The 13,842-nt window shown below is 38.0% G+C and overlaps 3 protein-coding genes across 5 annotated transcripts; all 3 read left to right on the plus strand.

Annotated features, from left to right (window-relative positions):
- The first annotated feature begins 355 nt into the window (after positions 1–355).
- On the plus strand, positions 356–8,535 carry LOC110780255 (uncharacterized). Of its 3 annotated transcripts, none has more exons than XM_056834006.1 (7): positions 657–1,072; positions 1,204–1,496; positions 4,328–4,558; positions 4,781–5,855; positions 5,942–6,197; positions 6,379–6,684; positions 8,123–8,535. In XM_056834006.1, exons 4-7 carry the CDS (start codon positions 5,728–5,730, stop codon positions 8,240–8,242), a joined length of 810 nt encoding a protein of 269 aa, XP_056689984.1. In that variant the 5' UTR covers positions 657–1,072; positions 1,204–1,496; positions 4,328–4,558; positions 4,781–5,727; the 3' UTR covers positions 8,243–8,535. The 3 variants fall into 3 exon arrangements, with proteins under 3 accessions (XP_056689986.1, XP_056689984.1, XP_056689985.1); XM_056834007.1 differs by having other exon boundaries at positions 4,328–4,439; XM_056834008.1 differs by having other exon boundaries at positions 356–1,072; positions 4,328–5,855; positions 8,127–8,535.
- On the plus strand, positions 1,162–4,475 carry LOC130464790 (cinnamoyl-CoA reductase 1-like). The gene is made up of 3 exons (XM_056834013.1): positions 1,162–1,496; positions 1,622–1,717; positions 4,328–4,475. The coding sequence occupies exons 1-3, from the start codon at positions 1,162–1,164 to the stop codon at positions 4,473–4,475; spliced, it is 579 nt and encodes a 192-aa protein (XP_056689991.1).
- A 1,966-nt stretch (positions 8,536–10,501) lies between the features above and the next one.
- Positions 10,502–11,047, plus strand: LOC110780254 (uncharacterized). The gene has a single exon (XM_021984679.2). The coding sequence runs from the start codon at positions 10,502–10,504 to the stop codon at positions 11,045–11,047; it is 546 nt and encodes a 181-aa protein (XP_021840371.2).
- Positions 11,048–13,842: the final 2,795 nt, after the last annotated feature.

The raw sequence follows: 13,842 nt of genomic DNA on the forward strand, positions 1-13,842 counted from the left end.
ACGTAAACGGATCAAGTATTTAATGGCATTAGATACTCCATCTATGGATATTCGGAATCGACGGATCTTGGTTTCAGTGGGAGCTGAGATCGTCACAGGCAAGAAATGAATACTCCGGAAACGATGATATTGCCGGAAACGGAAATATGGATCGTATCGGAAATATAAATATTATCCAAGTCGTAGATGTTGCCGGAAACGGAAACATGGTACGTATCGGAAAATATTATCGGAAATGGAAATATTGCCAGAATCGGAAATATTGCCGGAAACGGAAATATTGTCAGAATCGGAAATATTATCGGAATCGGAAAATAATTCCGGAAACGGAAATATTAAATATTTGTTCGAAACGGAAATTAATTCCGGAATCGGAAATATTAAATATTGTTCGTATCGGAAATGAATTCCGGAATCGGGAATTTAATCGGAAGCGTATCGTACGAATTAACATCGGACGAGGCCCGCTAGACGAAGGCCCAGCACGAAGCCAGGCCGTCGCCCAGCGAGCCAACGCACACCAGCGCACGCCAAAGCCTCGACCAGGCCCAGCGCAAGGCCAGGCCCAGCCAAGGCCTTGGGCGCGCGCGCGGAGCACAACAGTGGGCCGAGCGCTGTGCGCCTAGCGTGGGCCGCAAGGCTTGCGCGGGTGTACGGTGCTCGTGCATTGCTTGTGCGGGAATCCTGAAGCAATCAGGATTCGAAGTGTGATTAAATCCTAAAACTATTAGATAATGATTATTTAATTAGAGTCCTAGTAGGGTTATAATTAAATAAATTAGTATCCTAATAGGATTCCAAAACCCTTTCCATAACTCTATAAATAAGTGCCTAGGGTCACATATTTTCAGAGATTATTCAAGTATTCAAAGTGAGTTTTTGAGAGAAAATTCAGACACATTTCTTGACTAAAAGTGCCGAAAATTTTAGTACCTTAAGGGCGATTCTAGTTGGTCAATCTTAAGGCGGATCCGGACGTGCTGTGGACTATCTACGGAGGGACGACACTTGGAGTCCTAAAGACTTGTTCTTGTTCGGTTCGGGCGCAGCTAGGGAAGGCACGCAACAAAGAGTATGCATCTAAACTATGCTATATGATTATGTGTAAATAATATGTATTCCTGGCTAAATGGTTTTTCCGCATGATTTATGAATTGTCATATGTATCATAACCTAACAAAAACTGCGTGGGAATTCTCACAGAAGCATGGATTAGATGTAGTGGCTATTAATCCGGGTACATGTCTTGGCCCGCTGTTGCAGCCAGGCTTGAATGCGAGCTGTGCTGTACTGCAGCAGCTGCTTCAGGGGTCAAAGTGCACTCAGGAATGCCACTGGCTAGGGGCAGTACATGTCAAAGATGTGGCAAGAGCTCAAGTCTTGCTGTTTGAGACCCCTGCTGTTTCTGGCCGGTACCTTTGCACCAATGGTATCTACCAGTTTGCTGATTTCGCTGCCATTGTCTCTCAACTCTTCCCAGAGTATCCAATTCACAGGTTTAATTCATCTCCTTTGTTCACTTAATTCTACGACTAGTATTTTATTATCACCACTTATTTTTAGGCTATCAAATTTTCAATTCTATTCTTGCCATTTATAATTATGTTTTTGTTTGTGTAAGGTTGTTATCATGTTACTTTATTGTTCATATTTTGGTGATTGGGTATCATACTATCATGTATTTGATGACGGATGGTAATATGGTATGCCAGAACTGGTATTAGTTTTTACTTGATTTTGTTTATGAGAATTATCACTATATATAAGGCTGTTGAATCTTGAAGAATTCAGTCGTACGATGGGGTGATATTATCTGCTTATAAATACAGAAGCATACACGCATGGGTAATAAATTGAATGAAACATGTAAAGGCATAAGTTATATATTGTTCTTCACTTTTACCTCTTTATCACCTCTGCCGAGAAGAATATGAAATAAGAGAGAGGTGAATAACAAAAGCAGTGAGTGGCCTGATATGTGAATTGTTTATATTTTTTTGATTGAATGGGGAGGATTGAGAAGACCAAAGCACTTAGCTTCTGGAATCTTTCCTTTCCTTTTCATTATAATTCTCATTTCTGAATTCTGATAGTTGGGAGCAGGATGAGCTTAGAAGATTGTCAAGCACTTTGAGACCGTTGTTCCTTTTTCTACATAGTTAGGTGGTAGCTAGTAGCTAGTTCACTAACATGTCTTCACTCCCCTTTTTCCTCACAGTCCTATCTGAAGTTAATGCTGCTTGTATATTGATCTGAGTATATGGTTTTGAATATCAAATATAAGCAATCAGAATTAAGGATTGTTTTTAATAAGGCGTTGAAAGATTGGGAATTGAGTGATGTATGTAGTCGTTTTGTTGATGCTCACAATCTTTGAGTGATATGTTTTTTTTGCAGTGCATGAAGTGTTTTTGGTTTGCGTGTTTTCTATCCGCAACGGATCTAAAAGCTTGTATTGACCTAGCTAAGGAGAACAATGCAATGTTGTATTGTTCTGATTAGCAATGTCATATTAAAATTTGCTTGGATATTCCCAGAGGAGTAGTGTGATTTATGATGTTGCTGTTTGCTTTCTGGTCCTTGGGTTGGCCTTCTGTTTGTTCTTCGTTACTAATACAAGGGGCAACTAAAATGTTCTTAAGCTTGTTTTGTTTTGTTTTGTTCGGGGAACATTTATTTTCTAATTTAGTTTTCTGATATTTCCCCTCTCTTTCGCTCTTGGTCCCTGCCCTACCTTTCCGGCTTCTTTCCTTTCCTCCACAAAGCAATTCGTGTATCTGTTTGTGTTGACTGTTGAGCGGGCTAGAAGTGAAGATACGTGGTTGGCTTATCATTCAACATTTTGCTTATGGTTGTTACTCTTGTCAATGTGGATTTCCAAAATTTATAGGATCATTGTATCTAACAACTTTCTTTTCTTTTGGTCAGCCACCACTTACTAGAAATCATATGCCCGCTGCACTGCTCCACCAATATCCGCAGAAAGCGAAATCACAAAAAAAGAAAGAAAACAAAGATGAACAACATTATGGACCATGTGAAATGTTGCGAACCCTTTTCTTTTTTTTAAGATAGAAAAACTTAGTCGAGTAAAAGATCCTTGAAATTGTGGTGGTTTAGTGCTTTTCATCATAAACACTCATTTGACTTGATCAGAATTTTTGGGCCTAATGATGATGGAAGATGCCCTTACAGAAACTTTTCTTGTTGCTTTGTTCTTCTATTTCTACCCTTCCCTGAATTCATGCTTTTACTAGGCTATTTTTAATATTTTCTATGTGAAATCTTCACTGCTGCGGACTTGTTCCTCGACCGCGCAATATCCTTTGCATCAATAATTAGGAAGGAAATAGATCATAGGCTTTATGAGGGAAAAGCTTCTTCCCTTTCAAGGATTTAAGTTTCCCTTTTGCAGTTGTGGACTTTTCTTGGTTTAATGGATAACATTATGACTTTATCCATTGAACTCATGTATCCTATTTTGCTACGTTATAATTTGTTTTCTTTTAAAAATAAAAAATAATCTGTTATCTCACCATATTGTCATTGGTCTTTTGTTGTCCAGTTTATAACATGTTAGTTGCAAGTATGTGTATGTGCTTAAAGAAGCTTTTTATGTAGCGTAAATAACATACATTTGGTAAGCACTAAGCAGTTTGTAAACCTAAACCTTTTAGCTTTTGACGGTTTTACCATTGGTAATGCTACTCTTTTATTTTGTACTCCGTACTTTCATGCAACAAAATTAAAAAACTCTATCCTCTCTACATCTTGAGAAAATTACAGTTAGATGATAAGATCAGTTTTTTTTTTTTTTTTTTTGTGATTATGTAGTTGCAAAACAAATGAAATAGGGTTTCGATTGTGATATTGTAGGGAAAAATACTGAACAGAGTCCGGAAAATAAGCAGTATATATAGTACTAGATTTTTCATGTAAGCGCCTGTGGCATTCTATACATTTAGTGAAAGCAAATAGAAATTAGGAAACTGTAAAATCATTATCCTGGGAGTAAGCTTACAAGGGATTTTCTCGGAGAAGCTTAAAATAGTGGGAAAGCTTATTACATATATTTTACAATTTTTTTGATCTCTATATTGAACGCTGTCATGGCTTAGAAAGAACAGAAACGAACTGAAAGATTAGGAAAGTGAAATGAACTGACAAATTTTCGTGTTAATGGAAAAGCCTTGTTTACTTTTGTGTGTATTATGCTGTTTTGTATATGTACTATGTAACCGCTCTTCCTCAAAAGCTCTCTTTTATTTAAATTTAGCATTTGAGGTTTGTTAATTGAGCTTTTAATTGAACTGCTACGAAATGCCAGGTTTACTGAAGAAACCCAACCAGGTCTGGTGGCCTGTAGAGATGCAGCCAAGAGATTGATCGATCTAGGCCTAATTTTTACACCACTAGAAGAAGCAATACATGAGACAGTAGTGAGTCTGAAAGCCAAAGGTTTCTTGGAGGAATAAAGGCCAAAATCGTAGTTGCTTTCATTGATTCTATGTGTGTAGTCTCATTGCTTTCAGAAGCAGGCAACTATAGTAATTAACTTGTATGAGAGTCTTAGCCTGTCCGCCTTTTCTATTTTAACTATAATAAGTCTTTAGTGCGTAATCATCAGTTCCATTTTCTTTCATTATGATCCTTAATCATCCTGTATTGGCAACTTGTTTATGGCAAGTTACCAACATTATTTAATAATAATCTCGATGTTGCTTTATGACTTCCTTATTACTGTACTAATGATGGTTTCTTGTGCAAATTTTATGTCCAGTTTCATTGAAATCTAGGGCTTCCGACATGATATTCCTGTAAGGGCATGCCAATAATCAGCAGATACTCCAAACCTCGGTTTCCGGTCAGTCGTGCAATTATTAATAACTCTTATCAACATCTGTATAAGACACATGATATTTAATCATTACCAGGAAATAATAAGGTTAAGAATGATATTGGAAAGTACATGTGACTGGTTAGTTGTTACTCCAATATTGAGCTTTCCAAAGGGCTAGATCATACAGATTGCCTGCTTTTGCTGTCAATTTTGTTTGCAGAATTTGGCTGTTTCTCTGGCACGTGATTTTTTGATGGTTTTGTTTGGTAGGGTCTTTTGTCGCCCATAAACAGGCAAGATTAAGAGTTTACTTATGCAGATTATGAGTTCCAACCCTTTTTCTTATTGTTCTAGCTTTAGCATTTATACTTCTTTCTCTCTCCTGTTTTTTCTGTGTTCTGATACTAAGCAGCATTCCATGTGCTCTCTTTCTATCTGCTTCTCAAATTTTATGCTGCTCTTTTACAAAGAAGGAATCTTTCCTTTTTTCTGTTAACAGAAACTCAGTGTGAGACTTGAGTTTCATCTGTTCCTTAATAAAACATTTTGATTTTCACTGGCAATATATTAGTAAAAATTATGAAAATTATGAAAAGTTGATATTTTGAAAATAAACTTTGACATGAATCAAACTACATTTATTTATGACTCTGCTTTTCCTTTCCTTATACATTAGTCATTAGTGAGTTGAGTAAGGTGAGGTTTCTAATCATGCATTATTATTATTTTTCTTATAAATAAAAATTATTTGAAGTGTCTGGCATTTGCATGTGCATCAAATGATTTTGGCCCACATCAACAAAATTAATATTCTATAATCTTGATACCACTCAAAAATTAATCTTCAACCCCACCACTATTACCTTCTCCATCCCATTCTTTTTCTGATGGTATTTATGCTTCTCCCTTTGCTGAAGTTTGTGATATGCAAAAAAAAAAGTGATGATATTTTTGTAACACTGTTCTTTTTACACTTTGATGCTATGAGTAGCCCAGCACCTTGCAGCAGCACCTGGTAAGTTTCTTTGTTTCTTATTCATTAACTTTTGTTTCGTTACGTCGAGTATGATCATTGAACATAACATTTGTTTGTTTTCCAAGGTCAATTAGTGAAGATTCACCAAAGAGATATGTACAATATGCAAGCGAGAACTGTATACAAGAGCTGCTGTCAGCGTCAGACTCGAGTAGGAATGGGAATGGAAATGACGGGTGGAAGATTGTTTCGTTAGATAGTGGTATGGAAATATCAAAGCGGCGTTCAGGATCATTCCACATCTTTCGTAGTCGTTGGCTCCTCAAATCAGTCTCTCCTCAGCAGTTCATTTCTGTTGCCAATGCTATTGATGCTGCAAAGGTCTGGTCTTGTCTTTCTGTTTTGTCATATGAATATAGTTGTTGAACTAACTCATTGACCTTCAGAACTTACCCCTATTGATTAAAATTCATACTTTTTCCGTCCTTAATTTATTGTTACATGTACTGTATTAAGATACAGTTTCTTATTCCATAGTATTTGGTTTGTATATATATATCAGCAATGGGATCCTGACTTGGTGGAGGCAAGATACATAAAGGATCTGGAGGAAAATCTGAGCATAATACGTCTAAGATTCGGTGACGCATCAAGGCCGTTGTTTAAGAACAGAGAATTTATTGTATACGAAAGACGTGAGACGATGGATGACGGCACCCTTGTGGTTGCAGTAGCTTCACTCCCAAAAGAGATAGCTGCTGGGTTATACCCTAAGCAAAACAAGGCTATCAGGGGTTTATTGTTGCAATCTGGCTGGGTTGTGGAGAAGCTTGAAGATCATTCCTGCATGGTCACCTATGTTGTTCAGGTTTTAACTTTTTTCATTTTTTTTTATTTAACTTTCTTCTTCTTACCGTAACACCACATGACAATATTAATCCCGTTACAAAACTTTAATCCAAATTACACCCAAAAAAAAAAAATTATAAATAATAAAAATTTATAGAACATCTAGAAAGTAATATCACGTCAACAATGTTATTTCAACATCATTAAATTTTGTTTCTCTTTTTCAAAATTACATGAATTTACAGATAAGATCAAATATAGCTTGTTTAGTACACCTTATTTTATGACCTTAACTATAATATTATAAACTCCAAGACAAACATGTTGTACCACCAGTCCACCACGTATCTCCTTTTTTCTCATCACGACATAGCATCACATAAGCGAAAACGTTGAGTTTCAATATCCATTCAATAGTAAAAATGATCTCTAACACAATTTAAAACCATGTCCTCCCATTAATAATGTTAAAGAATTACAATCTAGGCTACGTAACTTTTATGTTAATAACTCCATATTTTTTAAAAATATTCATCATTTGTTTCTTTTGAGTGTTTTTTTTTTTTTTAATTTTTTTTTAATATTGTATCACTTTTATATTCGGTAACTTTCTACCATATTTTACTAATTTTTTCTATTTCATTAATTTCCACTCAATTTTTTTTTTACAGTTTATCTTTTCTTATGCCCCCTCCTCTTAAATAATTAAAAGAAACCACAATCTCTCACATGTTATCTCGATCATGATCCCCCATAGTTATTTTACAAGAATAAGTAAAGGAAGATTCTGCAATAGCTACCATAAAACGGTAGCCACCATAATAAAATAAATCTTAGCCTTTTATTTTTATTGACTCGTCAGAACCGTTGATTATGCTGATTTTTTAGTTTTTATTTTTTAATAAAAATAAAAGCATTAAAAATACCCCACTTTCATAATTAAATCATCCACGTTATGAGGAAGCAGTTTCTCTGTGGAAAAAAAAAGATGAACTTTATAGTAGCCATTGAAAAGTCTTCCATAAGTAAATTATCTATTTGCTCATTTTCACTATTTAATAATAATTTTGCATGGGACTACGGAACAAAACTGGAGTATATCAACTTAACCTTTGATAAATTACATTTCAATCTACGAAACAAGGACTAAATTAAATATAAATAATGGGTGAACTATATGCAAACCAATTTATATTAAATTTTATTTTATTAAAAAACTATTGCATCTCCGATTTATTTAAAATTTTAATATTTCAATAATTATGTCTGTTCAAAAATATTAATATCGTATTATCGATAATGACCAATGACTCGAGACATCGCCCTTGCCAATAACTAGTTTACGGCAAATCTAATCACAACAATTTGATAGAATTCCTGCGCTTTTTTTTTTTAAATGAAAATATTTTGTACAAGAATTTCTAACTTGATCGTTTTTAATTTGGTTTTTGATACAGCTAGATCCAGCAGGATGGCTTCCAAAGTTATTTGTGAATCGGCTGAACACAAAACTTGTAATGATTATTGAAAATCTAAAAAAATTAGCACAAAGAAATCAACTTGCTAGTGCTATATAATTACTTGTACAAAAAACTTTTCAAAAGAAAAAAAAAGTGCAGGGACCATTTTAGTGGTAAAATTTTCTGTCATAGTTGATAGTACTAGTAATTATGAGAGCTTCTACTTGTATTTTATATGTGCTAACTATAACCGGTTAGACGGTAGGACATCTCGTACGCTAATTATTTTATTTTTGTCCACTTTTTTTTTTTTTTTTTCTAGTGGGGTAATTTTATCCACACTAATTTTTAAATGGACCTTGTTCATACTAAATTATTGTGGATCATGTATAAAATAAATAAATTAACAACTTGATTCTTAATTTATTTGACGTGTTTACACTACTACATAAACGAGCATAGGCAAGTATTAGAATTCAACCTTCCTTTACTCATATTTCTCTTTGCTATTGCTTTCTAGGATCTTTCTAATAGTTTCTAGTGTTAAATTATGTTAGTGTAATTCCAGTGCTTACTGGTAGTTTTTAGCTAATTCAAAATAAACCTCTATAAGGGGCATGAACCAATACCTCTCATCAGAAGTTGCCTTTGCTTAATCACTTGCGCAGTTGTTAGCCTTTATAGATGTTGTGCAGTTGCATGTTTTTAAGCTTTCCAAGACTCAACAAAGTCTCCATCAGAACAAATACATTCTTCTCGTCGGTCCCGTTTGTGCCTGTTGTGCGCACACAAGCGCCCCGATCGACCCTCGACCCTCGCTCTTGTCGCCTATTGGCAAGAGTGAACATTCTGAAGCAAGCACCCGCTTGTGCCCCGAGCCTTAAGATTCATTTTCCGCACAAGGCTTGCGGCCTTACCGCCCCATAGGCAAGAGCGCGCCGCACGATCTAGTGTCAAAACGTTCGGACTGTGACACAACGGGTGAATGCAACGGTCAAAGATATTGCAGCGGTTGTTTGCAACGCTCAAAGATATTGCAACGGTTGTTGTAACGGGTTTCTCTATTGCGAGGTTTGTTGCAACAGTTTATTGTTTTTGCAACGGTTTTACTAACTATAGCAACGGTTGTACTATTTTATTGAATTTTCTAATTCGACCATTTGCCTTTTGATGGAGTTGCTGTAATTTTCCTCAAAGCGCGAAATTTCCCTCCTAATTAAGTTTCGTGAAAATTCTAATACCCTTATCGCGCGTTCTTCTTCTCCCTCAGACAAAATACCCAATTATTTAAAACCTAAAAAGACCCTTTGATCTTCGTTTCTTGAATTCTCTGCTTCCTCAAATCGTCCTTCGTTCTTCGCAATTGCTCTAAATTTTCTGAAAAAACGAAAAAACAACTAATTAAGAAAAAAAAAATGACTTGAAATTGTCAATAATCGCCTCCCTCTTCACGACCGTTGCTGCAATTTCGATATTAAAGCGTCAAGTATTCCTCACAGGGACATCTCTTTCTCCCAAGTAGTCTATGAACTTTCAATACTTTAATTTTGTTCATCTTTTAAACCCTAAAATATCATCAATTTTGCACTAAAATTACTTGTATGATCGATGTGCCTCAAATGATTGTGAACCTAAATAATTTAAATTGAATAGATGGTGTACTCTTGTAACTCCGCCTGTGAGTGTCGCGTATGTGGCATTCACTTGTGAGTGTCGCGTATGCGGCATTCACTGCCGGTCCCAAGCCCGGATAAAGGAGGAGGGTGCGGTAGGTTGGTGGAGGCCAGCATTAAAACTAAGCCACATATCATGACATGAATCGACAAAAGGAATATCGTGGGGGCGTCCCCTTCTCAGCGACGCGCTACACCTCTTAAGCCCGGGTGTAGTGAAAAATATGTGAGGGTTGCTAGGTCGTCGCCCAGAAGTGGCGCGTCACCCCTACACCTGGGGGTGGTGTCAAATATGCAAGGGTGCGCTACACTTCCTAGGCCCGGGTGTAGTGGAAAATATGCAAGGGTTGCTAGGCCGTCGCCCGGAAGCGGCGCGCCACCCGATGGTGGTGTTAACTATCCAAGGTTTCATGGTAAGGGCAGGGGTAAGGGTAAGGGTAGTAGGATGCGGTTTGGGACTTGGAACATTGGCTCTTTGACAGGGAGATTAGTCGAAGTAGTAGAGGTTATGAGAAGGAGGAGAATTAACATATTATGCTTGCAGGAGACTAAGTGGGTTGGAAACAAGGCAAGAGAAATAACTCCATGGGGTTATAAGCTTTGGTATTCGGGAAAAACTAGGGGTAGGAATGGGGTAGGTATCCTTATTGACAGAGATTATATTGATGATGTAGGGGACGTGTCCTGAAAGAGTGATCGAATTATGAGTATTAAGCTTGTGATAGGGGATGAAGTTGTAACTATTGTGAGTGCCTATGCACCACAAGCAGGACTAGATGCGTCAACAAGACAAGAATTTTGGGAGAATTTAGAAGAAGTGGTGCAACGTGTCCCTAGAAGTGAGAAACTGATCATTGGTGGGGATCTTAACGGACATGTAGGCTCGAGTCGCGATGGATTTGAAAGCATTCATGGTGGTTTTGGGTATGGGGAGCGGAATGAAGCGGGAAATGCTATTTTGGATTTTGCATTGGCATATGACTTGGGTATAATGAACACTTGGTTTGAGAAAAGAGAATCTCACCTAGTAACCTATAGGAGTGGAGGTAATGCGAGTCAGATTGACTTCTTTTTAGTAAGGATTGCTTTGAGACAATGTTACACCAATTGTAAGGTGATTCCGGGTGAGAGTACATCAACCCAACATAGACTTGTGGTACTTGATTTTCGAGGTAGAAGTTATATAAGAAAGAGAAGACCACTAGTGGAGCCTAGGATCAAGTGGTGGAAACTTCAAGGGGAGCAATAACTAAAATTCGTGGAAAAGGTGGCAAGTGAAGGTATTTGGGCCGGGGATATGGATTTGGATATAGACTCATTATGGACAAGAATGGAGCACACTATAAAGGGAGTGGCGAAAGAGGTCTTAGGGGAATCTAAATGAATCATGCCACCAAGTAAGGACACATCTTGGTGGAACAAAGTTGTGCAACAAGCTATAAAGAGCAAACGAGAATGCTATAAAGAGTTGGAAAAATGTAGAAGTGATGAGAACTACGAGAAGTACAAGGAGGCGAAAAGGGAAGCAAAGAAGGCCGTAGGAGAGGCTAGAGCAAAGGTGAATCAGGATCTTTACGCAAGATTGGATACAAAGGAAGGTGAAAATGACATCTATAGACTTGCTCGAATGAGAGATAGAAAGACGCGAGACATCGGGAGGATTAAATGTGTGAAAGATGTTGATCAAAAAGTTTTGGTGGGAGATAAGGAAATCAAGGATAGATTGAGGTTCTACTTTGATAGCCTGTTCAACGGGGATCAAGGGCGCGATATTGGGGACACAAATATCCCTAGGTATATGGTTAACCTAGACTTTATGCGAAGAATTCAAAAGAGAGAAGTCGAAATGGCACTGAAAAAGATGGGACGCAAGAGGGCAGTGGGGCCCGATGGTATACCTATCGAAGTCTGGAGGTGCTTGGGAGAGAGAGGGGTTGTATGGTTAACAACTCTTTTCAATAAGATTTGGGGAAGTAATAGGACGCCATTACAGTGGAGGAAGAGTACTATCATCCCCTTGTACAAGAATAAGGGTGATGTCCAGGATTGTGCCAACTATCGAGGAATCAAACTAATGAGTCGTACTATGAAACTTTGGGAGCGGATTATTGAGCAAAGACTGAGGAAAACTGTGAAAATTTCGGAGAACCAGTTTAGATTTATGAAGGAAATAATGCCCTTGGTCCAAGTATGCATTCTATGTTAAGTCTAATAAATGCGGTTCAGTATTAATTAACAAGTTAATAATTCAGTGAGATCAAGTGAGCTGAATGCCTAGCTAGAGGCCGCTTCAGTTCAAGTGGAATTAATGATATTAATCCACAGCTTACTCTTGACTGAACCCGTAGGGTCACACAAATAGTACGTAAACGGATCAAGTATTTAATGGCATTAAATACTCTATCTATGGATATTCGGAATCGACGGATCTTGGTTTCAGTGGGAGCTGAGATCGTCACAGGCAATTGGACGCATAGAAAACGTTAGACGATTAGAATGCAAGATGACTAGTAGTTCTGTTTCTTGAACTATGTGGACATGGCAATGTCATAATCATTTGCATAGATACTTACTTTGGGAAGACTAGTATCGGACAAGACCTATGAAACTTTACTGTAAGAGAAGAAAATCTGTCATAAGTAAATTTCATTAAATTATTAGACACTAAATCCTCAATACCTGAGTGATTTGAGATTACTTGTTTGAGAACTGGTTGCTTTGACGTTGACCAACCGTCGCACCGTAAAAGGAGGCTATAAAGGCAACGCTCAGGTAATCACATATCAAACGAAGTCTAATCTCAAGATCGCAAGATTGGGATTGTCCTCCCATAAATCGGGATGAGATGCTTAAAAGTTGTACAAGGCCACTCGGAGAGCTAGAAACTGTGAAATGCATGGCCGTGCTCGGATGAATCATAGGCTATGATTATCTGTTTATTTGATCAGTTGAACTCTGAAACCGAGGAACACCTCTGGACATAATAAGGATGACAACTCTTACCTTATGTTCAAGAGCAAGCATCGAGCGACAAAGGAATTAGGAAATGCACACTTGTCCCTAAGGACAAGTGGGAGACTGAAGGAAATAATGCCCTTGGTCCAAGTATGCATTCTATGTTAAGTCTAATAAATACGGTTCAGTATTAATTAACAAGTTAATAATTCAGTGAGATCAAGTGAGCTGAATGCCTAGCTAGAGGCCGCTTCAGTTCAAGTGGAATTAATGATATTAATCCACAGCTTACTCTTGACTGAACCCGTAGGGTCACACAAATAGTACGTAAACGGATCAAGTATTTAATGGCATTAAATACTCTATCTATGGATATTCGGAATCGACGGATCTTGGTTTCAGTGGGAGCTGAGATCGTCACAGGCAAGAAATGAATACTCCGGAAACGATGATATTACCGGAAACGGAAATATGGATCGTATCGGAAATATAAATATTATCCAAGTCGTAGATGTTGCCGGAAACGGAAACATGGTACGTATCGGAAAATATTATCGGAAATGGAAATATTACCAGAATCGGAAATATTGCCGGAAACGGAAATATTGTCAGAATCGGAAATATTACCGGAATCGGAAAATAATTCCGGAAACGGAAATATTAAATATTTGTTCGAAACGGAAATTAATTCCGGAATCGGAAATGTTAAATATTGTTCGTATCGGAAATGAATTCCGGAATCGGAAATTTAATCGGAAGCGTATCGTACGAATAAGCATCGGACGAGGCCTGCCGGACGAGGGCCCAGCACGAAGCCAGGCCATCGCCCAGCAAGCCAAGCGCGCCACACAAACAGCCACGCCAGGCCCAGCGCAAGGCCAGGCCCAGCAGGCCGTGGCAGCGCGCACAGCGCGCGCAGCGCGCGCGGGTGCTTGCGTGGGCTTGTGGCTCGCGCAGGCCTCGCTGCGTGGGCTGCTGCTCGCACGCACGCATGGGCGGCCCATCGAGGCTGCCGTGTGTGTGTGCGTAAGTGTTTGTGTTCGTGCACGTTTCCTAAAACGTGCAGAGTTCGGTTAATGATTAAATTCC

Source organism: Spinacia oleracea, unplaced genomic scaffold (assembly GCF_020520425.1).
Source record: "Spinacia oleracea cultivar Varoflay unplaced genomic scaffold, BTI_SOV_V1 SOVchr0_001, whole genome shotgun sequence".
Lineage (NCBI taxonomy): Eukaryota > Viridiplantae > Streptophyta > Magnoliopsida > Caryophyllales > Amaranthaceae > Spinacia > Spinacia oleracea.

Bases quoted from the DNA above. Each gene is read 5' to 3' on its own strand.
- LOC130464790 (XM_056834013.1), top strand. From the start codon at position 1,162: ATGTATCATAACCTAACAAAAACTGCGTGGGAATTCTCACAGAAGCAT. The intron at 1,497-1,621 runs GTTTAATTCATC...TGTTTGTGTAAG, and splicing joins CCAGAGTATCCAATTCACAG to GTTGTTATCATGTTACTTTA. The intron at 1,718-4,327 runs GTATTAGTTTTT...ACGAAATGCCAG, and splicing joins AATATGGTATGCCAGAACTG to GTTTACTGAAGAAACCCAAC.
- LOC110780255 (XM_056834006.1), top strand. From the start codon at position 5,728: ATGGTATTTATGCTTCTCCCTTTGCTGAAGTTTGTGATATGCAAAAAA. The intron at 6,198-6,378 runs GTCTGGTCTTGT...TATATATATCAG, and splicing joins ATGCTATTGATGCTGCAAAG to CAATGGGATCCTGACTTGGT. The intron at 6,685-8,122 runs GTTTTAACTTTT...TTTTTGATACAG, and splicing joins TGGTCACCTATGTTGTTCAG to CTAGATCCAGCAGGATGGCT.
- LOC110780254 (XM_021984679.2), top strand. From the start codon at position 10,502: ATGAGTATTAAGCTTGTGATAGGGGATGAAGTTGTAACTATTGTGAGT.